At 43.1% G+C, this 27,945-nt stretch overlaps 1 protein-coding gene across 1 annotated transcript in view; it reads right to left on the reverse strand.

Moving 5' to 3' along the window:
- Positions 1–27,945, reverse strand: part of EEPD1 (endonuclease/exonuclease/phosphatase family domain containing 1) — a 90,210-nt gene that overhangs the window by 14,202 nt on the left and 48,063 nt on the right. The window contains exons 3-5 of the mRNA XM_090050159.1: positions 5,923–6,033; positions 3,368–3,502; positions 1,325–1,457 (exon numbers count right to left, since the gene is read on the reverse strand). Of these exons, the coding sequence (XP_089906285.1) occupies positions 1,325–1,457; positions 3,368–3,502; positions 5,923–6,033 (379 nt within the window). The remainder of the gene's footprint in view (positions 1–1,324; positions 1,458–3,367; positions 3,503–5,922; positions 6,034–27,945) is intronic.

Here is a 27,945-nt window from a genome sequence, read left to right on the forward strand (position 1 = left end):
TCCTATCTTTAAAAGACCTCTAGCATCAACAATAATAAGAACTGCTAGCCTCATAGGAAACTCTTTGAGCTCAACCCAAAAGTGTCAGGAAAAGAAGTGGTGAGAAATGGAACAGCTAGACTAAAGAATCTATCAATTAAATTACAAATGTTACTCTCATTTACTTAATCCAGCATAACCCCTCTGGAATTTACTCAAAATTTACATCAGTGTGACAAGACTGAAATCTGGTTTTTCACTTTTTCTTATTTCTTTAATGAGCATCAGACAATTTGAAAGATGTATAGCACTTTCCAAACTTGAGAGACAGATTTTCACAAGCAAAAATGTAACATTTCTTTCTCTCTAAAGATTCACCAGGCTGGAGTCTGAATTAATCTAGGCCCCATTTTTAGCATACTCTTAAATGTGTGCATACCGTTAAGCATGCGAATTGTTCTACTGACATCATGATGCTTCCTGGAATTGGGTCTTAAATTGCAGTAAAATCAGGAGTACCTCCAATGAAGTCAATGGGAAATCAGTATGAAACTGAAGCAGGCCTCTGAGTCTTAATGACTGTTAATTGTTAAGCAATAAGAATGTACCCAGCCCAAGGCGATAATCCCTGCACTAAGGAGTTTGTGACTAAAACAACAAAAATTTGGAGAAACATACTTTGAGAAATTCACTGAAGGACAGAATACATATTTTTAACTATAAATGAGGGTTGTAAAACGACAATTTGGGTGTTTATTGGGTTGTCAGTTTATATCGTCAGTCTTTATTTTCCTGGGCAAATTTGCTCCACAGGATACGGTATAAACCTGCAAATCAGCAAACAGAGGCACAGCCAGAAAAGGGTTAACTCGCAGCCTAGGTCTTCTTCCAGACCCTGAAAGGGCAACTCCAGCTCAGTGATACTTATGCAGCACTGCAGTCTTCTCTTTCTCTCTGAAGGGAATTCCCTGGATCACTGCTACAGCCTCTGGCTCCACAATGCACAGTTATCTCAAATCTTCCAGCCTTTTATCAGACCCCGAGAAAGTACCCTGGGCTCAGTACTGCAGTCACTAGCCATATATTCCTCCTTCTCTCTTCCCCCTTTCCTGGGAGCCTTTTAACTTCCTTTGAGCCAGCCAATTCTTTTTTACCTGGCCCAGTCCTCCAGGCAAGCCTGTAATCATTTTCCTACTACCTGCAGCTAGGGCTGCAGCCCCTGAGACCAGCAGCCTGCCACAGGGTGCTTATGGAACATGCATCCACTAGCTTGGATTGCTTTTAATTAATTCTAATTAGGTTGGTAGGACTGTGCATGTGTCCTAGGATTAAAATAATATCATACCTTTCAGTGTTTCCTGCAGAGTCTGTGCAAAGGTTGCTAATCTGTGGCTATCATGATTCTTCCCTGTGTTCTCTCCAGCTGAATGTGACAAGGCCAGATGAAGGTTAACTAGTGTTAGATCATTCATTCCAACCTAAATGACAGCAAACAGAGGAAAAGAAGTTGGAACATTCATAAAGACTTAGAGTCCTCAGTCACGTAATTTCATTTATAGCACCTGTTTTTAACTCTTAGGCTCAGTCACTATGCCTTTTCTTTTAAAAAGTACAAGGAAGATATCTAACAGATCCAGCTGCAACACAGTTCTAGCCATTCCGTTCTGGACATGTTGTTTTCTGTAAGTTATTACCTTCTTTGGATTGGGTACAACTATAGTACATGCCATGACAAAGAAAAAACAAATCATGCCAACTTTGTTCAGTTATTACAAGTGTTAAGTATCCTGAATTATGATCAGCACTGAAATGTCATACTGACCAAGCACAAAACACCTGTTTGCTCACTGGGTCCAGTGAACATATATTTAAGGTAAGGGCTAGAATACAGATCACAAGGTGATATATATGGAAAGTAAGTACCTTTCTTAAGAGTTAATTGTCCCTAACAGACTTTTGCCCTGTCTGTATTTATTAAGAAAAGTCTACAAACATCATTAAAGGCATCCAAGTCCTTCAAATCAAATTCCCCTGTTTTGAACTGCAGCATCATACTATTTCATTTGCAGGCAGGTTCTTTGAGTAGGTCTGGTATGTTCACACAAGCACAGACATGTAGATGGGGACCCTATTTCAGACGGATAATCCATGTCTCTAGCTTGCTAATACTCCTACATGTGTTGTTGAGTCAGTGATAAAGCCTGGAAATGTTGTGATGCAACTGGTCCTACATTTCTCCATCACAAACAAGATTTGAGTCTGACTAGCATCAGAGAGGTCAGCCTGCACACCTCTCAAGAGTTCTGTAGCTCTTGTGTGTCCACACTATGTAACCTGTCCTGTCTACTCCTCCCCACAAAGAAAAAGTTTATGGTCACGTTCTATTGGACTCTATCCCAACCTGCTCTACCTTTACAGCAGTTCATTTAGGTCCGGTGGAACAAAGATGGCATTGACATATAGTTGAATGAGGCCATTGCCACAGACAAAGTCCCATTCAGCCTCATGTCACCAAATCCACCCCATCAGAGTCTGTGGCATGAATGGGTGTGTCTACACATGAAATTAGCATGGCTGAATAAACTGGCACGGGCTTATTGATCCCAAGCGCTGCATTTGCATGTGTGCCTGGGACCACAGAACATTGAGCTGGGGCAGAGCAGCCCCGGGGCTCAGCCTGCCAGGCCAGGATTGCATCAACCCAGCTCAAGCAGTTGCAGAGGAGCTGGCTGGGGGACAAGGATGCTCCAGTGCAGGGCTAGTCAGCAGGCAGCCCCTGCACTATAGCACCCTAGTGTCCCAGCCCAGTCAGCCACTATACACACATTGTGGAGTAAATAACTCTCCCATAGGATAGTACTTGTGTATGGCAGCAGTATCCTAGTGGAGGTAGCTTAATCCAGCCTGATAGCACTACAAGTGTGGATGCCGGCATTTTACTGCAGGGCTAATTAGTCAGATCTGCAGTAAATGCCTCGTGTAGGCATGCTCAGTGTGGAGGAACTTCCTTTGTGCAGATAGAAAGGTGTAACATGCCACAGTGAAAACACTCCTCCTTCCTGCTCCACAATGCGCTTCACTGAAACCCATTGATTATTGTTATATCTCAACTCATGGGAGCAGAAGGAAGCAGGTGCTTCTTGGTCTTGAACTCTGTTTCCCTTTGCCTGTTCAGTTTGGAGAATAGGTCTCTTCATGCTTTATCATAATAGTCAAAATACTATACCAATCAGGCAGCAAGCCAACAAACATACCAGCTTCCAGTCAAGGTCAGGCAACTTTTACTTATCCAATGATTCATCCGATGTAGCAGTTTAAGATTTTCTATCTAATAATTAATTTTAATAAAAACTTAACTAAGATGGCAAGCCCAATACCATGCAACTACCTTGAAATGGGCAAGATAAGGGTGAGGATAGATGTGCTTCCCATTGCCGTTGGTGTGTGCATTCTCTTGACAAGAAGCATCTCTCAGCTCAATGCCAGCAGTCGTGTCCCAGAGAAAGCCTGAATATTCAACACCCTAAAATACAAAAGGGAAAAGCTGGTTAAAAAAAAAGAAAGCACTAAACATTCTGGCATTGTACTATAATACGCATAGGGTTAACTTCAGCTCTCTGTAGTCTACAGCATGTTAATGCCCAGGGAAGTCAAAGGCATTGCCATCAGCGATTAAGAAAACATGTAACAGAGAAAAATGGAAAAATCCGTGTTAATTCAGAACGTAAAATAAGTTTAACTTATTATGTTTGCCAGGGGAGAAGGGAGACGAAAAATGCAAAGCTACAAATGATAGACAGTAAACTCCTCCAATCATTCACGTTACCTAAATGTTCCACTGACCAAATTCAGTTCAGATGTAACGCAGCATCTCAGCCTACAACTTCCATTGATTTCCAAGAAACTTGCTTATGCCAACGACTGAAATTATACTGGTTTGCTACTTACAGCCACTTATGACTGTTTTCCAGCTGAGTTACAACCATATACCTTGCAGCACTGCTCACCTCTGCCAACAATTTGGTAAGTTGTGGTATTGCATTAGTAGTATGGCTCCAAGCCTCATGGGCAGTGGTGGAGCATAAGCTACAGCCTTTCAAGGAACATAGTAGGAACTCCTCTGACCTCTGTTCCCTATTTAGTCCAGGAGACCTGACTCAGCTATCATGCCTCATCTTTGCTTATACCCTCTGATAGATATTGAACAATAAATAGTCTTTTGCTTGATAAAATAATTGTGGCACTCTCTCACTACCACTCTTTCTTGCTCTCCCACCTGCACATACATACACATGTTACTGCCATTTTTAATACCTCCCTCCAAATAAATTCTAGTTAAATCCACCCCAGAGAACAGCTGTCCATTTCCAGCAGTTATAAAGAAATAGTTGCATAAGGTTTATAAGAAAGCACTAGGGCATGCTAAAAGTCTTTCCTAGCTAAGTTTGGGACTGCTTGCTGCTTTGAAATAGTGCCACAATTATTTTATCAAGCAAAAGACTATTTATTGTTCAATATCTATCAGAGGGTATAAGCAAAGATGAGGCAAAGGGGAAACACTTTCCCTTGTTCCCTCCATTCCCTGGCTCCAGATTTTCTCTTAAAGTGACTACTAGAAATCAATATTTGGATGGGCTGACAAGGCAAATGTGATGGGAGGTGCCTCTGCCAAATAAAATGGATGCGTGGAAGCCCAGGCCTCAGACACAATCTATTTTCTTGCATTATTTAACACAGGAGAATGTCTTGGGATGTAGTTTGTGCTGAAAGTACTATAGGCAACAAAGATGCATTACTTTACTGTAATGTGTTTATGTACAGAATGTTTGCATGTCTTTCCTACTGGGCCATTAACTGATTAATTTCTTGGCTTAGTAAATGGTTCAATAGAATAGTCAGATTTGTTATTTGCTAAAGCACACAAGAGTCCATGGGGGAAAAAAAAGTTTTGTTCATGGTTTGGGTACAGACTTCCTCTGTAGTTTGGGTAAATCATTCATCCCCCTTTTCTCTCAGGTCCTTATCTACAAAACAAGAGTTAATAATGATTTTGATTCAGCCCTTGCTCAGTCTGCTGACATGGAAGACTAAGACCCAAGTAAGACTTCTAGATACAGCCAGTTAATATTTAATCTTTTTGTAAGGTTAATGGGGATAGTTTGCAAAACTTTTAAATGCTGTATTTTATTGATCTAATGTTTAAGACATTTGCAATAAATCCCAGTAGGAAAGCATCTCCAACAAAGGAAAGAAAATGGCTTGAAATGGGTTAGCCCACTGTACACTAATATATTTTTTCACTATATTTTGAATATTTTCAGCAGGAGGAGATGCAACTAAGCAAGTGTTACTGCACTGCAGGATAAAGACTTCACTACAATTTTCCAAATACAGGAAATGCTGTGTGGAAAAAACATTGTAGGGTCTGACTGGTTTGTTCTTTAATGTTACCACAGCGTATTTTAAATACATGTGATGCAACTTATGGAATGTCTAGCATAAACTACATTTCCAGATGAGAAGAGCATGCTGAATGGACTATCTGTGTGGTCTTCATTTGTGAAGGAAGAACACTGGAAACGTCTAACTTCTACCTAACGTGTTATCATATAGCAAGCTTAGTCAACTAACAGAAAAGCAGTCGGAAGTACCTCAGCATGTCAGGATGCAGGCCTATCTCCTGACCTTTGCTACACATACTGGTTTTTTTATATACATTTTTTTCCTAGCATAAGTATTCCTAAAGATTATGAAAAATGATTCTTTCTAAAAATCAATAGCAAAGTCAAACCAAAAACCATATGAAGAGTCAGCTCAAATCACAAGAGAGTTGCAACCTTGCCAAAAAATTGCAGAAGGCTTTGGCTTAACAAATTAAAAATATGTCCTTGATCTGAGCAAAACAAAGTGAAGCAAAAGGTCAAGTGCTGGGGATTAATGTACCTTATGTAGCTGGCCTGAGGGCTTCTCGGAAACAACACCCTTCCAGCATCCTCTAGGGCCCTTCCACTTGCGGATGTTTGGCAGAGTCGGCTGGTTCAACTCCATACAAAACTGCAAAGAAAAAAGCATAATCTTTGTAGGAGGTATTTCCCCCTGCTTAAACCAGAGCAGTAAAGCTACAGCAGCATTAATTAAAGACATACTGTTGATGACAGACTATAAACTGTACTGAAATATTAAACACACTCCATTTACAGACTTCGGGCCAGCTCCTCAGCCAACCATCTTGACCTCACTACACTGATGTCATTTTACACCAACTGAGGCTTAGGCTGCAGTATCTTACATTGTGCCAGTTTGAGGAAACCAGGGAAAAGGCTGATTGTTAATACAGACCAAAGAAAAGCATTCTGCTAGGATGTAACAGAAACACTAACTCTTTTTGCACAAAATGGACCACCGCTTGCACTGACTTGCATCTGTTTTTTAATTTTTTTTTTTTTTTAAGCAGCTCAGGACAGAGTCCATCAGTGCACTTTAAAAAAGAAAAGAAATGTAGTCCTCAGCTAATTTATCCCAAGCATGTATAACTGCCCTGAGTTAGAGGGTTTGAAGGTTTCCAAACACCATTCCCAGTAAAATGCAATAGCCACCATGTTGGACTTGAAAGGGATCTCTTCTGTGCTACCTCCAATGATTATAACTACTATAACTCCCAGACCATCAGAGGGCCAGACCCCTGGGGTTATTCAACCCATCTGTACTGTTCTAATGGTAGAAAAAGGCCAGGGAGTGGGCAAACCCAGCCAAGGTTTCCTACAGTACAGGAAATCCCTGTGCAGCACAGAGCTGGCTTTACACCAAAGCTTGAGAAGTCTCTTGGTAGAACGGACAAAACAGGAGGAAAGGTGTGGTCAGAGGCTTGCTGTGGATTGAGGATCCCGGCTGGCGTAACAGGTCCTTGCATTAGAGCTCCTGTTGCTCCAACTTATGTCACAGGATTACAGAGGTCTCTGGCAGTCTTAAGGAGAAAGGGGGTACACAGGTACCCTTTCCTTCATGCCGTTTGAAGCCTGGGTTGAGTACAGCTTGGCTGAATCACAGGGACAGGCTCACAGATTCAAGTACAACAGATGCAGATCAATGCAAGCACTGTTAAGTATGCTAAAGCCACGCTACTCTTTATAACACCACATAGAAAAGTAATATTGGTTACCCCCAGCTGCCTGTCATGTGGCCCTCGATAGCTTGCCAAAACTCAGTAAGCAGCCCTCCACCTGAAATAATTCCCTGCCCCTGCTTTAAGAGAATGCAGCAGGCCAGGCTGGTTGTATGGAGCTGTGGTGGTAGGAGCACGCTGGCCCTCAATTTAAAAAGGGAAACTCCTTTGCGTGTGGCTACGGAGCCACATGACAAAGAGGGACCCGTCTTTAGGGCATATAAACCCAGGGCCTGAGCCAAAACAGGCAGTCTGACCCTGGCAGCAGGGAGAGGAGCTTGTGGGCAGGATGTCCTGCCACCACAAGGATTGGGCCCCCTTGTAAAACCCCACCCTGGCACGCAAACATCTTACAAATCAAGGTTTTGTCAATCCCCGATTATAACAACCATTCCATGGGACTTGCACCAGGGATACTTTTGCTCAACATCTTTCTACCATTTAGATAATTTACTTAAATCATCAAACAAAAATTACTGTCAGAGGTAAGAGTTCTATTGTAAATCTAAGCAAGGAGTTGATTTATTTTTATGCTGCAGGTGGTTAAAATGGCAGGTCAGAAGGCAAACTGAGCATTGGATAGTAATGAGTAAAGATCTTAAAGAAATCCATTACTGAAAAGAGCACTTGCAAGTGAACTAGTATAATGCTACAAATTGATCTTACAAGGCTCTGATTTGTTTCCTCAAAGTAGAGAATATAAAAGATGACCTGCTTCTTCTGCAAGAGAATGTGCACTTTGGGTGCAATCATAGGAAATTGAGAAGTTGCTCTGAAACAGCTGACCTTGACTTTTATCCATTTTCTAGAATGCTTGCTTGCTTAGGAATTTTTGCTCAAGTGAGAAGGGCTTTTCTTAATGCTGTTCTCCACATAAAATTCAAAGGCAGAGGACACTAGATTTTACCTTGTGCAATGCAGATATATGGGTAAACTCTTAGCCAACATTAAAAAATGTCCTTATTCACTTACATAGCTAAATTAGGTCTCTGTTAAATCCATTTTGAAAGAATCCTTTGGACAAATGAGAAACATTCAGATGAAACTTTTGAACAAAAATTTGCATTTTTGCAAACCACTCCCATAAAGAATAAAGAGGGCTATGTTGTGCCTGGCTTCCTGTGATCAGAGACTGAATGAAGAATAACTTGCATTTCAACACTTGTCTAACTTTCTCTCAACTACGTAGTTGGTCCAATAAAATATCATTCACCCTAAGAAATTCCTGCCTCTCATAGAAAGAATAAATTAATTTGAGTTTTTTCCTATTGATTTTTTTCTGACTTCAGGGTTTTCAAAGCATTAACAATTCAAGATTTTTAAGTCTGGAAGGAAGGGAACTGAAGGGGCTCTGCTGCTTGTATCATCCATCCACTGCATTTTACTATGGTGTACTTTATTTTCTTAAATCCTGGATGAATGGTGATTCTAGCTTTGAATCCATCCAATAATAATGATAGCAACAACTGCCTTTGCCGGCTCACTCCTTTGCAAATGTTTCTTATATTTACCCCGTTTTTACTGCTGCAGCTACAGATAGTCAATTTTGGTTCTTGTTGTCCAAGCAGGTTTAAATATACTGGAACACAGACCTAGGAAATTAAATTTCCATAACGAGTAAAATCACTGGAAGGTGTACCATCTACAGGAGGAAATCCCTTCTGATTGGCTGCCAACCCCACTGCTAACTTCCAGGGCTGGGGACAGACATTCAAAAAGCCTGAGCCTGAATTGATTCAATCTTTGCTGGTTAGTCTAACTTGGCTAGGTCAAACCAATTTGCAAGTGTCCAGACATTCCCTCTGAACTGAGGAAATGCAGGCACATGCTGCAGTGGCTCAGGCTAGAGGCCAAGGGGCACTACAGCACCCCTCCCTTCCCTTGCATAGTACTGAGCTGAAGTGGGACATGGGCAAGCCCCAGCAGGAAGCTTTGATTAGGAAGGGGTGTAAACCCCCACCCTGCCTGCACCGTCTTAAGCTTTTCCCCGCTCACTGCTCAAGGGGTGGGAGTGTTGCCAGACCCCAGCCAGCACTCTGAGGCAAAGGGGAGGTGTGCAGTGCAGGCATATGTTGATGATACTGAGCTTTTCAATCTCCCTCTCCCTGCATCTTCATACCGTCTGCAAACCAGACAGGTGAGGGAGCCAGCAAGGAGGTGATAACACAGTATTTAGCAGCCCATCAAGAAAACAAAAACTTCTCTCATTAGTTCAAGCTCTTTTTAAACAGCGTTTTCCAAGGAAGGAATGGAGGGACATTACCAGATGACCTGTTGATTAGCTCCAAAAAGCCCTAAGCTGACACTGTCCTGTCTGCCTTTGTCCTGTCCCAGTGAAATTGGACACACACACCTTTCAGCATTAGCTAGTATACCACACGCTAGCTATGGGGTATGAGGCTGGGGTCCATGCTGTGGGAGATGGGAGGGAGAGAGGGGAGGATCCCTGCTTAGGCAGTGAATGGTGAGGGCTGGGTTGGGGCGAGGGGAAGCCAGGCAGATGTGGCTGTGCCTGCAGTCTCCACTGGAGCTCTGGCTAGAGAACAGAGGGGTGGGGTCAGTCCTGACCTCCGGAGCAGGCAGCCCAGCCTAGGGCTGCAAAACATCTGAGATGCTGGGGGAATCTGGTTTAACTTAAACCAGGAAGGGGCTTTGGACAGACATTGCATAAACCAGTTTGACCTAAATCAGTTACGTCTGATACTACATTTAACCAGGTTTATCTTAAAACCGGTTTCAGCCATTCTGAAACTGGTTTATGTGCACTGAACTTATGTTCTGTTACAGGTTTAAACCAGTTTCTGATCATCTAAACCACTTTATGTGTAATGTCTGTCCCTACCCCAGCAGGACAACCTTGACTGCTTCAGGAAATGTAAGAGCTCTTCTCTCTACTTCTTAATGACACCATTTCACAGGAAGAAAGAATCCCAGCATTTCAGGGCTACTCTGTTCCCTTCTGCCCCCCAAGAGCAAATGGATGGCTTCTCTGGCCTGTTTTCCTGTTTCCCCTTGGTCCAAACAACACAGCTTAAGAAGGGGGAGAGAGACCCTGCTGCAACCTCTCCTAGGAATGTCATGAGCTGCTGCATGAGCAGAAAGGAGGTTGGGGACAGAGGGAAAAATGATGGGGGCTGCAGGCAGAGGAACTGATGTGGGAGCTGCAGGGAGCAGGGAGCAGAGGGGAGGATGTAACAACCTGCAGGTTCTTCAGAGGGCAGAACTGACTGGAGAGATGGGATTAAATTTAGGAGATGGAAGCAAAGTTCATTGCTGGACCAGGCAGATGTGGCGGGGGGTGGGGGTGGGGAGCGGCAGGCTCCTCACCACCATCACAACCTTTTTTTCGTATCACATTAAGCAGTGCCAGCCAGAATAACTGCTTTATGTAAAAGGTTAACTATAGCAATGCAATAATTGTATTTACTAACAGAGCCTCCCATATGCAGTCTGTGTTAAGTCAGACAGGACCAGTTTCACAGGATACCACAGTTTATCCTTTATCACTCTGAATTTCCCATTTGCATTGTCATTCTGAGTTGCCTTCTCCACAGGAAGGCAGATCTGAGTGCTGTCGTGCTCAACAAAAGGAACATCAGGGCCAGGTCTGAGCCTGTGGCCCTGCTCTGAAGTGGACACCTTCTGTCCTGGAAGCAAAGGTGTGAGAGCACTTGCCCACATGGAAAACAAACATGACCCAAGAAAACACACACTGGAGTTTTTATAAAGTAGTCTGTAATCAGGTTAGTTCTTGTCAACCAGCAATTCTCCTTCAGAGGATCCTTAAATTGCAGACACATAAGCATTTAAAAAAACAAAACACACTTAAAAAGAGGCTTGATGTGAGCCCATTAATATGGCACAGTATGCTTCTGTGAAGTAATCACTCTGTGAACTTTAGAAAGGCACTCAAAGCAATTAACTGTCCAGTTTGTTAATTTTCTATAGCAGCGTTTGAACCACATGGGTATTAGAGTAAATGTAAATGGTAACATACTTCATTGAAACAGTGCTGACTTCACTTCCACAAAAAACAGATGTGTAAAATGCCTTGTTTATCCATCTTCACATTTCTTAAACAGACTGCTTGCAGAAACAGCTTTAATAAGCATTTTTTTTTTTTTTTTTTTAAAGAGAGGAGCAGTGGAAAGAAGCAGCTGATCCCTGGAAACACGTGTTCTTAAGAACAGAGGAATTAGATTTAAAGGTGTCAATACCTTTGGAAACACACCTCTGAAATCACTGATCTGACAGCATAACATTAGCAGATATTTTACTTGTGTGTGGTGAAAGAGACTTCATGCTTCTTCCGTGGCGCAGGGTTGAGTTGCCAGCTCTAGGAAGGAGCTGCTCTGCCCAGCTCTGCAGGGCCCCCCCAAAGCGTGGGGCCTAGGGTGGTCGCCCCGACTTGCTGTACCCTAGACATGACTCTGGCTGCCACTCTCCACAGCTCTCACACCTAACAGACCTTTCCACAAGTCTCCATTTTCCTTTTGTCTGTCTCACCCTCTGTTGTTACACTTTCCCTTGTTTTGAGAGCCCTATCAAACCAGAAGCATGTTACCTGAATTGAGTTCTGCTCCTTCCACTAGTCACGCAGGGGGAGCCTACTTCTGCTCTCAACCGAAAATACCGTTCCTAATCGGAATGAGACACCCGTGGTTCTTCTCCAAGCTACTGTGAAGTCTAAACAATGCTGGGTTAGGTTCTCCTTTTCTTGAAAATACTCTTCAGACCTTCAGCTTTTAGTTGCAATGTCTAGAGTTAACACTGATTCTCTAGGAAAACAGAATATGCTGTTGCTGGAAAATTTGTGTAGTGAGAAAGTCGTAGGGATTTCACTTACCCAACTAGCCAGGCTAGACAAATTGCCATGGACCTGATACTTCACTCTCCTGACCTTGCGTTATCATTACTTCCATGTGAAAGTGGCTAGGGACACATTCTATTACACATAAACCGGTTTAAGTGATCAGAAACTGGTTTAAACCTGTAACAGAATAGAAGTTCAGTGCACACTAACCAGTTTCAAAATGGTTGAAACTGGTTTAAGATAAACCTGGCTGAACGTAGTATCAGACTTAACTGATTGAGCTCAAATCAGTTTATGGAACTTCTGTCCTGGACCCCTCCCTGGTTCAAATTAAATCACAGTTCCCCCAGTATCCCAGCATTTTCCAGCCCTGGGCTGGGCTGTATACTCCAGAAAGCACAGCTGGTCTGGCTCTTCTGCTCTGTAGCTGGAGCAGTGAGGGCTGGTTCACTGGCTGGCTCACTATCCTCCTTCCCCCACAAGAAAACTCCAGCTAGGGGCTGGGGCCAGGGAAGGAGGGGCGGTGTTAAACTTCCCTTCCTCTGAGTATGGAGCTGCCCTGCCCTGTTTACTTAGTGCTGGCTGTGTCTGTGGACTACAAATCCAAGAGGCACCTGGAAGCAGGAAGAGGAAGTGATGCAGAGTCCTGCTGCTGTGACTGTAGACTGCAAATCCCAGATACCTCGGGGCAGCCGGAAGAGGAAGCAAACACACCCATGCTGGCTACATGCCAGAGACCTGTGCTTTAGTGCCCCCTGGCTTCTGGCCTGAACCACTGCAGGCATGTAGATGCATTACCTGAATCAAAGGTAAATTCCTGTTTCAATTTAATCTCTGCAGTTTACACTACCCTTCAAAGACTGAATCACTTCAGCCTCAGGCACTATCTGTACTTAGCCCCAGTGAGTCCAAAGTGGACATTAAGGTGCAATCAGCTCAGTATTCTCTGCTTAGTTATGCAAGCTGGTAGCATTCTCATCCATTTGCACAGGCATGGACAGCTGAGCATAGTGTGGAGCACAGGAAAAATCACACCCTTTATGTTTACCTTGTTTATTCTACAACTAGCAGAACACAAGGAATGGAAACCCAGAAGATCTGGATCCAACTCCCCATCCACATAACCTTGGGCAAGTAGTTTCCATTCTTTTTTCTTTGAGCATTAATTCCCATCTATAAAATAGACAATCAAGACTCATAGCAGAGATGATATCTTTTATTAGACCAACAAGATTTTTGCAACAAAAAAAAAAAAGTCTTTAAATACTCCTTAAACTTTTCAGTTTTTTTCTGTGGATACATACACCAATGTTTGGGAAGTGCTCAGATACTACTCTCTTGATAGGAACCATATAAATATGAAGATCAATTGAGTCCCTTTGCTAAAGCATAGTGTTTTATAGATGGGTATTCAATTAGTCTCTTCCAGATAGACTTCATTAAAGGTCTTTTAATATGTTTTCACTGTTGTTTAAATATTGATATTGCATAAAAGAAGATAAAACTTGGAAACATTATTTGGGCCTGACAGATAGCTGATTATTAGCTATCGCAAGGTAGTGCAGAAAACTAATGTGAAATCAATTTCAAGTCAGAGAAATGTGTGTTTAAGTATGTTCTGGGATAAAAAGCTTTCTACCTCTTATTTTTTATAATTTGATTGCATAATAAGAATAAATTTAAACAACAATGACCTTGTGGCTCATAGGAGCTTGAGTTATATATAAATAAAATAAAAATGGAAAAAAAACCCCTAGGGAACAAATATGAAATTAGTAAGATACCAAAATATTTACGTCAAGTTTGAGTCTGCCTCACTTTTTTCTTGTGGCTTTATGCTTTGAAAGGTCAGTTTGTGTCTCCTACCTTTTCTCTTTATAGTTTGATCAGGGATTAGCTTTATATAGGCCCTCTCTCTCTACTATTTTGTTTATTTTTCTTCATAATATCACCAATAATACTTATTATTAAATTTTAAACAGCAATTTTTTTTCTCTCTAAAGTGCTTCATAAACACTAAGCTCACAAGAATTCTCTGAAGAGTCTCTTTCTTTTACAGACTGAAACTCAGGACATCCGTGTACAATCAAATCGCTGCAGGACAAATGAAAACAAGGGTTTAACCCATGTCAGCTGTGCCACAATAACCCCAAGTAAAAGCTAATCCAGGGTGGTTTCCCCCTCGGTAAAAGAGAAGTGAGCTTCTATAGGTTAACATTTATTTACTGAAGTATAATAGCAGCTGTGTTAACATATGAACTATTAACACCTAACAATGGACACTAAGCCTGGAGCTCATTTATCTCATAGTAACGTGATCACGTGCCTGTGCACTGAGGCAGTGCAGGTCAGCACTACACACTCTGCAGAGCCTGTAAGTCAGGGGTGGGCAAGATGTGGCCCAGGGGCCGGATGCAGCCTGCGAGGCCATTCTATCCAGCCCACAGGGCCCTTAAAAAATTTAGAAAATTAATATTTATCTGCCCTGGGCTGCCAGTCACACAGCATTCAATGGCTTGCCAAAACTCAGTAAGTGGCCCTCTGCCTAAAATAATTGCCCACCCCTGCTGTAAGCAGTCTCTTACACCATCTCTGACTCACACGCACATGCATACACACACACACATTCTCATTTTGCATGTGTGGATACCTGCTTGTGCACTTTACAGTTTAGCAAAGCTGGGCCCACTGGAGTGCTGGAATTGCACTTCAGAAACCCATTTGTCCTGGATGAAAATTCTAATATTGGCCTGTACACAAATGTTAAAATGGTTAATTCATGTTTTTAGGCACAAGTAGAAGTCTTGGGGCCAAAATCAAGCTCTCAGGGTTAGATCCAATAAGCAATCAATATTTAAGTCTTGCAGCACCTAACAGTAGATATCTCCCCTCACAGTGAAATCCAGAATGCTGTCCGTGCTGGGCAAGCAGGATTTCTATAGTCTCTGGTGAGTACGAAGCCTCAGAATGGGCTTCTACACAGTCCCAAGTGATGCAGGAAGCTGGTCAATAGGCAATGCTGAGGATAGCAATGTATTTTAAATCCCACCCCTCTGTGGGGCAGGGGTATCTCAGAGGGTCATGGAGGCACCTCCATCTCCCTGGGATCCACAGCTTCCAACCCTTTCCTTGTGTTCTTTCCTTCACACTCTTTTCATTTAAAAAATCATCATGTTGGGGCAGACACTGCAGCACCTATAATATCCTAGGGGTTTAACTAGGATATTTGAGCCCCTAGGATATTGGGAGACCTTGGGTTCAACTACAATATTTGAACCAACAGGGAGTGGGAGACCTGGGTTAAATTCCTTCCTCCGCAGTCCCCAACTCCCCCCAAAAACAATGCCCTCTACATGAGCATATAGGGTATTCTGAGTGAGGATACTCTCCACTTTTCCAGTGGAAGCTGAATCATTGGGCAGAAAGGAATTCAAGATTCACTGGCCTAGAGAGAGAGAGAAAACACAAGAGAAATGACTGAAACCTAGTAGTCAGGAGACAGAGTTGTGAGCTTCAGTCCCTACTTCCAGAACTGTTTTTTGTATTTAATATTAAATAGTCACCGGCTAAAATATAGAAACATCGAAAATCTACCAGCTGTATCCCCTCAGAGGAGATTGGTAGAGGAACAACTAATTTTCCAGATCCCAAATGGACTTAAACCACAAACCAGAGACCAAGATGCTCAAACAAGTCAAAACTGGAGCATGCACAAAGCTGCAACTCTATGGCCTGGGGAACTACAACCCTCTAGGATTAGGTGGCAACTGAGTGAGAAGTCTCAGGATTGCAATTTTGGACTTAAATACCTAAAGGTATATCTATGCTGCAACATGCACTACCTTGCAGAGATGCCCAAGTTAGTTTTGGCACCAGAAGCAGAACAACCCCTTGTCCATGGAGAGCTCTGATGTCACTAGTATACCCTGCTTCTCAGCAGGGCTAAATTGGTCCAGTAGAGCATCATACTAGTGCAGCTATACTGCTTCCTGTCCCCGAGCTAGTTCATTCAGCATTAGCGCTGATATTTTTATGTGGTACTGGGCTGTGCCTTAAATTCCACCCCACTTTAGGAACCTGAGTCCCTCTTGGGATCTGGCCCAAGGCCAGCAAAAGAGCAGGCATAGCCCTGGTCCAGTGTTCAGACCACAATCCTCTCAAAAAAAAAGTCTCAGAGCAATGAATACCATGAACCAAATTAGAAGTCTCACAGCACTGTGGGCTATTAAATGAGCTATTTATTAATTTCTCAACCAGTTTATAATCTGGTACAAAATTCTCCTCTCTAAGCATGCCAGGAATCTATGCTGTGCAGTAATGGAGCCACCACTTTTTTCTAGGAAAAGCATGAGAAGTGAAGTTTTTTAATGTACTTGATCATGCACACATTGAAGCCAAGGGCAAGGCTCTCATTGATATTAAGATCAGGCCCAATGTGAAGTGCTAAGCCTGCTATGTGATGAAGAATAAGGTATGAATACATTCCTCCAGAATCTCCCTCCCAGATTTGCTGAAAATGGTCAAAAATTTAAGCTCACTGTCAACGTGCTGCCATCTCTCATTGTTAGCAGGGAGCCACACTAAGAACAACCTCTTGCCAACAGACAAGGATCACAGAAAATTATGGACTTTTAATTTAGGGCATAGAAGAAAGAGACAGTTGATGGCAGAATACAAGATGTATGAATCAGCTGAACAGGATGGGCCTGAGAGGCTATGCAGGCAAAAGTGAAAAAAAATTGGCTATTTATAGGCTCAGCAGTGCTATGCTCGCTAGCAACACAACCAAAAGAGACTTGGGGGTCTTGACTGACCACAAGGTGAACACGAGCCACCAATGCGATGCTGTGGCTAGCAAACCAAACCAAATTCTGGCATGCATCTCACGCAAAATCAGAGATGTCATCCTCCCACTTTACTCAGCCTTAGTGAGGCCGCAGCTGGAGTCGTGCATCCAGTTTTGGGCCCCCCACCTCAGGAGGGACGTGGATAAGTTTGAGAAAGTCCAAAGGAGAGCCACCTGCATGATCAAAGGCCAAGAGAGCAAGCGTTACAAGAAGAGGCTGAGGGACTTGGGACTCTTCAGCCTGGCGAAGAGCAGGCTCAGGGGGGACTTGGTGGCAGCCTATAAGAGGGGTGCACCAGGATCTGGGAGAACAGTTGTTTACCAGGGTTCCCCAAGGGATTACTAGGTTTACCGGCCACAAACTTCTGGAAGGCCAATTTAGACTGGACATAAGGTAAACATTCTTTACAGTCTGAGTGTCCAGGGTCTAGAATAGATTCCCCCCAGAGGTGGCACAAGCACCTACTCTGGACTCATTCAAAAGGCATTTGGATGCATATCTTGCTGGGATCATTTGACCCCAGCAGACTTCCTGCCTATGGTAGGGGGGCTAGACTTGATGATCTCACAAGGTCTCTTCCAGCCCCTAATGTCTATGAAATCTTTGAGAAACAAAGTTTATTATTTCTTAAACTGCAAAGTCTTTGGGACAGGACTGATATATATGTTTGTACAACACCTAGCACAATCGAGCCTAGGATCTCAAGGAGACTGGCTGGTTTTATTATTACACTGTTCAATCCCCCATCATAGTACCCTGCTAATCTTCTCACTGTAACTATTGTGCCTATTCTTAGAGATAAACACCAGGTCTTATCCCTCCCTCAGGTGCATATTAAAAACTGAAAACATATGAACAGGCCTTGGCTTTGCAGATGCACACAGATAGGAATTCTCTTGAAAAAAAACTAACACCCTGAAAACGGGTACAGGTCTGTGAGTGCACGGTTTTGTTTGCATTATTGTGTAGCACATGAAGACAAGACAATGGAAATGTTCCCCTTAATGCTTTTACTTTTAATCTCTTCCTTTTATATTACTCTATAAATCATTTTTTTCCTTTTCTGTCAGCTGAGTCAGTGTAATTAATAGTCTTATTCTTGCTCTCATTGTAAAAAGAGTTTCATAGTTGCTGTATATAATTAAAAGGTATTCTACTGAATTGTATTATCCACAGGATCAGTTGAGTTTAATTTGGATAATACTATATAGCATGTAGAACAAAGATAAGTTGTTAAAATAGCTTTTGTATTCTGGCACATTTAAGAAAGAGCCTCGGAATAAGAAACCAAAAAGAGGATATACAATTGATGAATACTGAAACCAGCTGTATGTGGATGGGGCTGCGAGGCTGAAAGCTGATATAATCTCAAGTATGCCAGACACCTTGCATCGTATTATTGGCTTGACATCTGTCTCAAACATGATTCAGCCATGTTTATTAGAAGTTCTTACAATGAATGAACGGTAAATTAGAATTATGAAGAAAGTTATTTAAATCCCTAAGTAAATGGTTACATGGTTTGCTGAAAAAAATATGCTGAACTGGGGTGTAAATACTCCTGTCCAATAGGGGAAAGAGAGACATTCAGCACACATAGGCCTCTGAAGTGGATACACATGGGTCTTCTTATTTTCCTGTTTAGGGGCGTTACTTCGTGCCATATGGTTATCCAGATATTACACTTGGCTGTAAAAAGGGTGACTATAAAGTATTCAGATTTAGCCTTGAGAGTAAGGAGGGGACACACTTTTGTGCGTTATGTCACAGTGTGATCTAATAAAATATAAATACAAAGAGAGCTAAAGAATACCAGTGTTCAAGACATGATTACATATTTGTACATTCATTTATCCCCATATTATTTCTAACCACACATGCTCAAAAAGCACGAATCTGTCTCCAAAGAAAAAAAGTCCTAATTTTTTTTTAAAAGATGAAAAAACCTTCTTGTATTTGCCTTCCACTTTTTGCATCTGTGGGGCTCCCACCTCTTTTTGCAGTCATGAAGCTCAGAAACGTCAGGGTTCATTTTATTCCTCTGTGTGTCCACCTGGCAGTTTGAGCCAAGTAAGTGGCATTTGTGGCACTTGCACATAGTTTGCAGCTCTATTACCCATGAAGCATGAATGTGCACGCATCCATATGGCTACTAAGCATGTATAGCAGGCTATGCCCTGGCTGGGCAGGAATCTGAGGGCATGTCTACATGTGCTATCACTGAATGGATAAACTCGGGAGCTTATTGCTCCCAGGCACGCCATTCAAATGGCATGTCTGGGAGCAAACAACTCCAGATCAATAAACTTTGTAGTTTACTCATGCACAGCACGCAGAACTGAATCAGAGCAGCCCCAGCTCTTAGGGGGCCCCAGGGGTCAGCCTGCCAGCCCCGGGAACTCCCTCCAGCTCAGTGTGCTGCAGAGGGCCTGCCTGGGGCACAAGATTTCATAGATTTCATAGACATTAGGGCTGGAAGGGACCTTGGGAGATCATTGAGTCCAGCCCCCTGCCCAAAGGGCAGGAAGTCAGCTGGGGTCATAGGATCCCAGCAAGATAAGCATCCAATTTACTCTTGAAGGTGTTCAATGTAGGTGCTTGAACCATCTCCGCTGGCAGACTGTTCCAGACCTTGGGGGCTCGGACAGTAAAGAAATTCTTCCTTATGTCCAGCATGAAACGGTCTTGCAGGAGCTTGTGACCGTTCGACCTCATCATCCCCTGGGGTGCTCTGGTGAACAGACGTTCCCCCAGATCCTGGTGGTCACCCCTGATAAACTTATAGGTTTATCCCTGAGCCTACGCTTTTCCAGGCTAAAGAGTCCCATGGCTCTCAGCCTGTCATCGTAAGATCTGTTTTCCTGACCTTTGATCATGCGTGTGGCTCTCCTCTGGACTCTCTCAAGCATCTCCACATCCTTTTTGAATTGTGGAGCCCAAAACTGGACGCAGTACTCCAGCTGCGGCCTCACTAAGGCCAAGTACAAGGGGAGAATGACGTCCTGGGATTTGCTCGAGAAGCATCTATGGATGCACGCCAGCGTTTTGGTCGCTTTACTAGCTGCAGCATCGCATTGCAGGCTCATGTTCATCTTGTGGTCAATGATGACCCCCAAGTCTCTTTCTTCTGTAGTGCTATCCAACGTAGCACTGCCGAGCCTATAAGGAAGCTGCAGGTTTTTCCTCCCAAGGTGGAGAACCTTGCATTTTTCGGTGTTAAACACCATCAGGTTCTCGTCCGCCCATTTGCTGAGCTTGTCCAGGTCAGCCTGGATCACCCGCCTGTCTTCTGGCGTGGATGCTTTGCCCCAAAGTTTGGTGTCATCGGCGAACTTGGCCAGTCCACTCCTGACTCCAATGTCCACATCATTAATGAAGATGTTGAATAGTATGGGTCCAAGGACAGAGCCTTGAGGGACCCCACTGGTCACAGGGCACCACGATGAGCGACTGCCATCAATTACAACCCTCTGGGTCTGACCACGGAGCCAGTTTCCCAGCCAGCGGATCGTGGTGGAGCCAAGGCCACAACTGGCCAGTTTGGCCAAGAGGTGATCATGGGATACCAGATCAAAAGCTTTTTTGAAGTCAAGATATATGACATCAATCTCTTCTCCCTTGTCCAGGTGATAGGTCACCTGGTCATAGAAGGAAATGAGATTGGTCAAACAAGACCTACCCGCAACAAACCCATGCTGGCTGTCCCTTAGAATGTTAGCCTGTGCCAGTCCATCAAGGATGGCCTCCTTAATAAACTTTTCTAAGATCTTCCCCAGGATAGAAGTCAGGCTAATGGGCCTGTAGTTAGCCGGATCCACTCTCCTCCCTTTCTTGAAGATCGGCACCACATTGGCCTTCTTCCAGTCTTTGGGCACTACACTAGAGCGCCAGGAGTTTTCAAAGATCCGTGCCAGGGGCTGGGCTATGACACTCGCCAGCTCCTTGAGTACCCTGGGGTGCAGATTGTCAGGGCCGGCTGACTTGAAGGTATCCAGCTTCTCAAGGTGTTCCTTCATGAGGTCAGCATTTATGGAGGGTAGGGGATCCCCATCACCCAGATCTCCCTGTCCCATAGCAGGCATGGGCGTCCCATGCGACTGATGAAAGACTGACGCAAAGTACCTATTTAATAGGTTGGCTTTTTCCTGGGCGTCAGTTGTCAGTTGCCCCATCTGGTTTAGCAGGGGCCCAACGTTGCCCTTGCTTTTCCTCTGGCTCCCCACATATCTGAAAAAGGATTTTTTGTTGTCCTTGATGCTTGAAGCTAGTTGGAGTTCAGTTGCAGCCTTGGCTTTCCTGGTTTGCTCCCTGCAGGATCGGACCAGCGCAGAATAATCCTCCTTGGAGGTGAATCCCGTCCTCCATCCTTTGTAGGCTTTCCTTTTTAGCCGCAGGAGGTCCGCTAGGTCCCTGGAGAGCCAGGAGGGCTGCTGTGCCTTCTTGCTGCCTTTCCTCGGTGTTGGAATAGATTTAGCTTGTGCATTGAGAATCGCTTCCTTGAGAAGCAACCACTCTTCTTGAACTCCCATCTCCCTGGGGTCATGGTCCCTGAGGGCCTGACCGACAAGCCTCTTGAGCTTGTCAAAGTCGGCTTTTCTGAAGTCAAGGACTTCTGTGTTGCTGACTGACTTGCCAGCTTTACGGCGGATTGTGAAGGTGATCAGCTCGTGGTTGCTGTCACCCAGCTTCCCATCGATCACTAGGTCGCCGATTAAGTCGTCCCCTGTAGCCAGTACCAGGTTGAGCAGCGCTTTGTCTCTCGTTGGCCCATAGACTTCTTGAGTCAGGTAGAGGTCATCCACGCACGAGAGAAAGCTAGCTGGCAGGCAGCCCCCACACTGAAGCACCCTCATACCCCAGCCAACCTCTCTAATGTCTACATGTGCACTACAGACTTTTTTCAGCAGGATAGTACTTGTAAATTAATCTACTCCAGCCTAGCAGGGGTGCCTACATAGATGCGAAGATGCTTACTGAGCAGCTATTTAGTCAACTGTGCAGTAAACATCTTGTGTAGACACACCCAGAAAGCATTAAAAAAAACAAAATAGGAAGAGGAGTATCAGCCTGTATTTTAGTCCCAGCAGCTCAGTGGTTAGAGCATTTGCTTAGGAGGAGGTTTGAAGCTTTGCCTCTCTGACTTTCCACAGGAGTGTTCTAACAACCAGGCCACAAGCCAGGAATTCACTCTCTCCAGCCTTCTTTTTGGAACTGAGACAGCGTTCCTAGCATTTAATATTTGTTGGATAAAAGGGATGAAGAGCAACAGGGAAGCGTCTATCCCATCTGGGACAAGGGTCCAGGTTAGAACCTGGGGTCCCCTCCAGCATTCCCTCTAAGTTGTGCAGCGTGCCATGCCTGCCAGCATAGCATGAGTGCACCTGCACAGCCATGCACACCACGCAGCTCAGAGGGAATGCTGGTCCCCTCCATTTTAGAGGAGCAGCCATGTCACTGAGGCACTCACCTCAGTTTGTTGGCTTTTCCCTGGCCCCACATATCTACTTCTTTTAGCTGGTGGAGTCCGCTTCAGAAGGACAGCTGGAGAGGGGCATGAGGACCAGTGATGTTTAACCTGTGACCTATTTGCACAATACTAGGAAGTCAGAGAAATGGAGGTTCACACGCCATCTGGGTGAATGGGGCCTAGAACCTGGGCAAGTGCCCCAACCAACAGGCTGTTGGGCTAAAACAGGGGCTTTCAACCTTTTTGGGTCAGTGGCCAGACACGGAGCAGCGTACTCCCAGCAGCCAGATGTGGAGCAGGGGTGGGAGGAAGGGAGGTGGTACATGGCAGCCACCACGTGCAAGCTTCCCCTGCCCACCCCCCATCTGGATGGAAACAGCGGCAGATCATGTGTGGTGGCGCTCTGTCTCTGCCTGCCTGCACTTACCCCCTAAAGCTGTCTCAAGTACCCCCAGGGGTACATGTACCCCTGGTTGACAGCCCCTGGGCTAAAATATAAGAAAGCCCCGTTCATCTCCTCCTCCTTCTCCTGCATCTAACACTTACTAGTCTCATGTTTTTTCCAGGCAGAAAATCATGACTTACATGCCAAGCCTACTTCAGCATGTAGCTAAATGCCTGCCCAGTTAATGCATATACCACTGTCCATGCTCAGTAGTTGTGTGGACACCGACATGCCTACACTACAAGGGCAACAGTATTCCAAATTATGCTGAAGTGTTCAAAATGCCACTGACATAGCTGGATGAGTGCCATTTGGATGCGTTCAGTGTAACAGAATCTCACCTTTAGTTTTTTATTAGTTTGCTGGTTTTAAATGAAAGCCATGAATCCCATATAATCCCATAACTCCAAAAACTGGGGTTTAACAGAAAAAAAAAAAATCAATGAAACTTGTAATGAAAATTACAGGAGTTAGGACAATGCTGTTATCTGTATTTGCTTCCAATTCATGCTGACAATTTCACTTCAAGTTAACAGGTCAAGTCCTGCTTAACATAAAGCACACACCGATCTATCAGTATTACTCTTCTTGCCTTTAAAATGATAAATATTTGGGATGCAGAGGCTGCAAGGAACTTTTTAAACTACTTTTTAAATCACTATTTAATTCTGCATAAATATATCACTATGACTATGAATGATAAGAATATCACTCTTCAATATAAAGAAGAAAAAGGGAAGCATTAATTATCTTTCCTGTATAGGATTTCTTGTATATGTTCTCTTTGGAAAGATATATTTATGTTTGGGGGAATCCTAATAGTGATATTGTTAGAACAGTAAAGCTATACCAGAATATTCAGAAATCTTATTAAAAAATTACCAGCGTGGATGCAGCTCCAAGCAATGTCAAATACAGAAAGTAAAATCTACTGCAGTAGTAAGTGGCTGCTGTACATTTAGCAAAGGCAAATTTACACTTCCTTTTATTAAGTTATTCTGGTACCACTCACCACTAGATAACATCCTGTGCAACAGATGTTAAACAGGATTTATAGATAAGAGTTTGATCCCACAAGGTACTGATTGACCTGAAGTCAATGAGTGGAAGACAAAGACCTACTCAAACTTGTACACTTACCAGTTGACCCAGTTCTCACTGATATCAATTATAAATGCCCACTGACTTCAGTGGTGCAGAATTAAAACTTTAGTACAGATTTCTCTTGCTTTATGCGGTACATGCATTCCTGGGAAACAGCGCATAACTTGAATTCGCATAAAGGGAACCCACTTTAAAATGTAACAAATAGGGATATGTTCCAAGATCCTGACTATACTGACCCCCAGACCCATTTCTACCACTTTTATGAGACAATTTTGGTACTCACAAACAGCAGACAGCACACACAAGCACTGGGCACTATCATAATGGGGACAGCAACTACATAAATATGTTGAGATGAGCAAGGAGCACAGATCCACAGAGGAAACTATATTTTGGTACGTGTCACTCCCACAATGCACTGCACAAAGCTGACCATGGGCATCCACCACACCACTTGCATAAAAGTGAATTTACCTCACATATAACAAATATTTGGTATGAAAAGTGTCATTGCATAAAAGTGAATTCGCACATACAGAACACGCATAAAGCCAGGGAAACCTGTACTAGATTCCAATGATCACATTCACCCTGAGTACTACCTTACTCATCAAGTAATCAATGTGACTGCTCAAAGTGAGTCACGTTATCAGAACCTAGCCCCTAATTTGCTTGGCAAATAGGAAAACGTCCTTTGGAATTCAAGATAAGAACTTGTTGACAGAATAAAGAACAAAAATGAAACTCTGTCAATTTATCATGCTCTACCATGAATCTGTTTACCTTCATATTGCTTTCAGCACTGCACTGAACAAAAACCAAAAGGAAACAAGACAGACTAGGACTTATAAAAGAAACTGATTTAAAGAAGCCCTTTCCTAATTTCAATTTGATCATCATTTCTAGAGTTTGGAGAATGCTGTATTGCCAAATTCAGTGTGGTGTTAACACTTACAGAGAAAATAAACAAAACACCGGAAACTGAAAGTGAGATATTACACCATCCTGATTGCATCAATTTCTGGAAAAATTGCTTTAAAGAAAAAAAAAAGTAAATTAACCATATTGTGTTTACCCTTTCTCTTCAGCATCACAAAGCTTTATTCTTTTCCACAGGCATGAAAAAATACATTGTTTAAACTAAGGCGAGATACACATAATGAATGCTAAGCTGTTCAAAAAACAGTAAGTTCTATTTCATTATTTCAACTTTAAAATGAATGAAAAGTCAAGGATGCACAGAAGGTATAACAGGGCAAAACAGATCTAATAGCCCATATGAATTCTTCTGTCCCTATGTCCTTCCTTTTACAAACATTGTAATCTCACCAAGAAATATCAACAAGCACAGAAGCCTTCAGTTACCAAGAAAGGCAAGAGTATTTTGTGATACCTTTTATTGGATGACCTGGGTAGCTGGAAGAAATGTTGGATAAGCTTTCACCAGGTCACTTGATGCCCGAAAGCCTGTCCAACAGCTCTTCCAACTATCCAGTTGGTCCAATAAAAGATAACACACAAAATTCTTCCTTCTTGTACATTTCCTGGGCCATCACAACTATGAAAACACTCCAACCCCTCTTCATTTATCAGAAAACTATAATTTAAGTAGGTCCCTAGTGATGTAAGCAGAACTACATAAATCTGGCTCCTAAGCAGTTTTCTACTCAGAAAGATTTATCCACCTCTAAGTTATAGATATAAATCTCTCTCTATATATGCATATATAGAGAGAGCAATAATATATACACATAAGCATATACACACACACAGAGAGAGAGAGAGAGAGAGAGAGAGAGACGCACACATTTTTTTTTTCACATTTCATATTACCCCTCTTGACCATACTTTTTTCACACCATTTACTCTTCAGTTCTATAGCCCTGATTTGACACTATCCTCTTGCTGGAACAGAACATTCTGTCATTTGTACATTATTCTGAAGAGGGACAGAAAAATAATATTTTCTGTCTCCCTTCTTTTCTGCCTAGTTCAAGAATGAACTTTCTGTGCTTCAATTGTGCAAAATTCTGTTTAAACCATCCTAATGGTTTGGCTCCCTGTACAGAGAGAATATATTACTAATCCATTTACATGGCTAAAACTTCATTTAGCCTGATACTGTGCTGTTCCTCCCACTACAAAAAATAAAAAACAGTCTGTCTAGAGTTACAGTTATTATCCTGTGCCCCATTTTTTCCATTACTTTCTCCATTATGATCAACCGTAAAGGCCAGAATGCCATTTCTATCAGTTACAAAGAAGAACAAAAGAGCCTGCAACATTTGTGTCTTCACAGTTTCTTGTTCTTCCTTGACTCAGAATGCTGACGCTCATATTATCTAGAATGAACATAACTCACACCCTGACAAGAGTCACAAACCCACTAGACCCACTTATCACAAAAGCTATGCTAAAAGTCTACCACCAGAGGTGTAACTGGGAAGTTCTGTGCCCTGGGAAGGGCCGCACAGGACAGAATCTGTGGACAGACTGCCAGTGGCAGCAACAGGGCCAGCAGCATAGCAGCTGCTATTTTTGCAGCCTCCCTTAACTTGGTGTCTGGAGCTTGTGCCCCATTTGCCGCTCTCCCCACCAACCCCCCCCACATTTTAGTTATGCTACAGTTCACCTCCATGTGAGGAACTGCAAGCACAGTGTCTACTGGAGTGTCCCAGCTACTTTACCAGAGAAGATAAATTTGTGACACCTTATTAATAGAATGTCAGGAGCCATCACTCTGGTTTGCTTCTACTCACCTCTCTGCCTACTTTCTTGCAATGAGAAAACTATATACATATGATACTTACTTATGGTGCATGGCATTGCTTCATAGACAGGATTAGAAGGGACCATCTAGTTCAACCCCCTGCACAAAACAGGACCGTCCCCAACTAAATCATCCCAGCCAAAGTTTTGTCTAGCCCGATTTTAAAACCTACAAGGATGGAGCTGCCACCACCTCTCTGGGTAACCTGTTCCAGTGTTTTACTACCCTCCTAGTGAGAAAATTCTTCCTAATATCTAACCTAAATTTCCTTTGCTGCAACTTGAGACCATTGCTCCTTGTTCTGTCAAGCTTCCTCCTATTGCTAACTATTTCCAGGGTGTGTGCATGTGAAAATGATGTCTGAAAGGACCCAAAAGATATGATACAGTCGAAAAGCCTTGGAAGGAAGCAAAGGGTCTGACTGGCGGTTAGCCAAGCTACACAATGCCCATTAGAAGAAGCAGGCTCCTTTGTGTCCTAAGCTAGCTTTGGGACATCTAGATGCCTGAAGGAGTGCTAGAGTTTGAAGGGAAAAGAGAAACACTAGAGGAAGCAGGAAGGTGAGATAAAGGTAAAAGCAAGTGCACAGATCCTCTCAATATTCCCATGTTAGTCCTGGCTACTCTGTGGATGGGAAGCAACCAAGGAAACCTCAAGTGCAACTGATTTGGTAGGAGACAGCCTCATTCCTGCATGAACACTGAATCAATTAGTCCTCATGACAAGAGTATGATGCTGTCCCAGGCAACATTTTTTAAACAAGACTTCTGCAAGCATAAGGAGATTGCTCACCCATGTCAAATGATAATAAGATCAGATATATTATATCTGATATATCTGATACATTACCCTGCCATTATTTGCCCTGTCATTTCAATCTAACCTGTCATTACTGCTTCCCGTCTTAAACTGTCATGTGCTAGTTCTTCATGATGTCATGCACTTGACACATTTTACCCCCAGGATGGTTGCATTATCATGGTGTGTGAAGTCAAATAAAGAGCGTGCCTCTTGGCTTATTATGGACAAACCTGATCCTACAAGATGAAAAACTCAGATAGTGGGAGGTAGCTGTACAGAAGATAAGCCAGAGGAAAGAAAAGGGGAAAGGTGCCTGGAGGAGAAAGGATGGTGAGAGACGAGAGAACAAGCTGATGCAAAGAAATGAAGTAAAATAATCTCAGAAGGATCACAGTACTAACTCAGTCTGAAGCACACAGTCCTCACTGCCTCAATGGGTAGTCAGATATAGACACCATGGTGTCGGTGAACAGAACCTTGGTTACACAACAATAGATGAATAATTAGGCTGATACCTACTCCAGGACTGAATTTAGGAAAGGAATATACTAGTA

This window comes from Crocodylus siamensis, chromosome 5, assembly GCF_052110815.1.
Source record: "Crocodylus siamensis isolate JL-2025a chromosome 5, ASM5211081v1, whole genome shotgun sequence".
In the NCBI taxonomy this organism is placed as follows: Eukaryota; Metazoa; Chordata; order Crocodylia; family Crocodylidae; genus Crocodylus; species Crocodylus siamensis.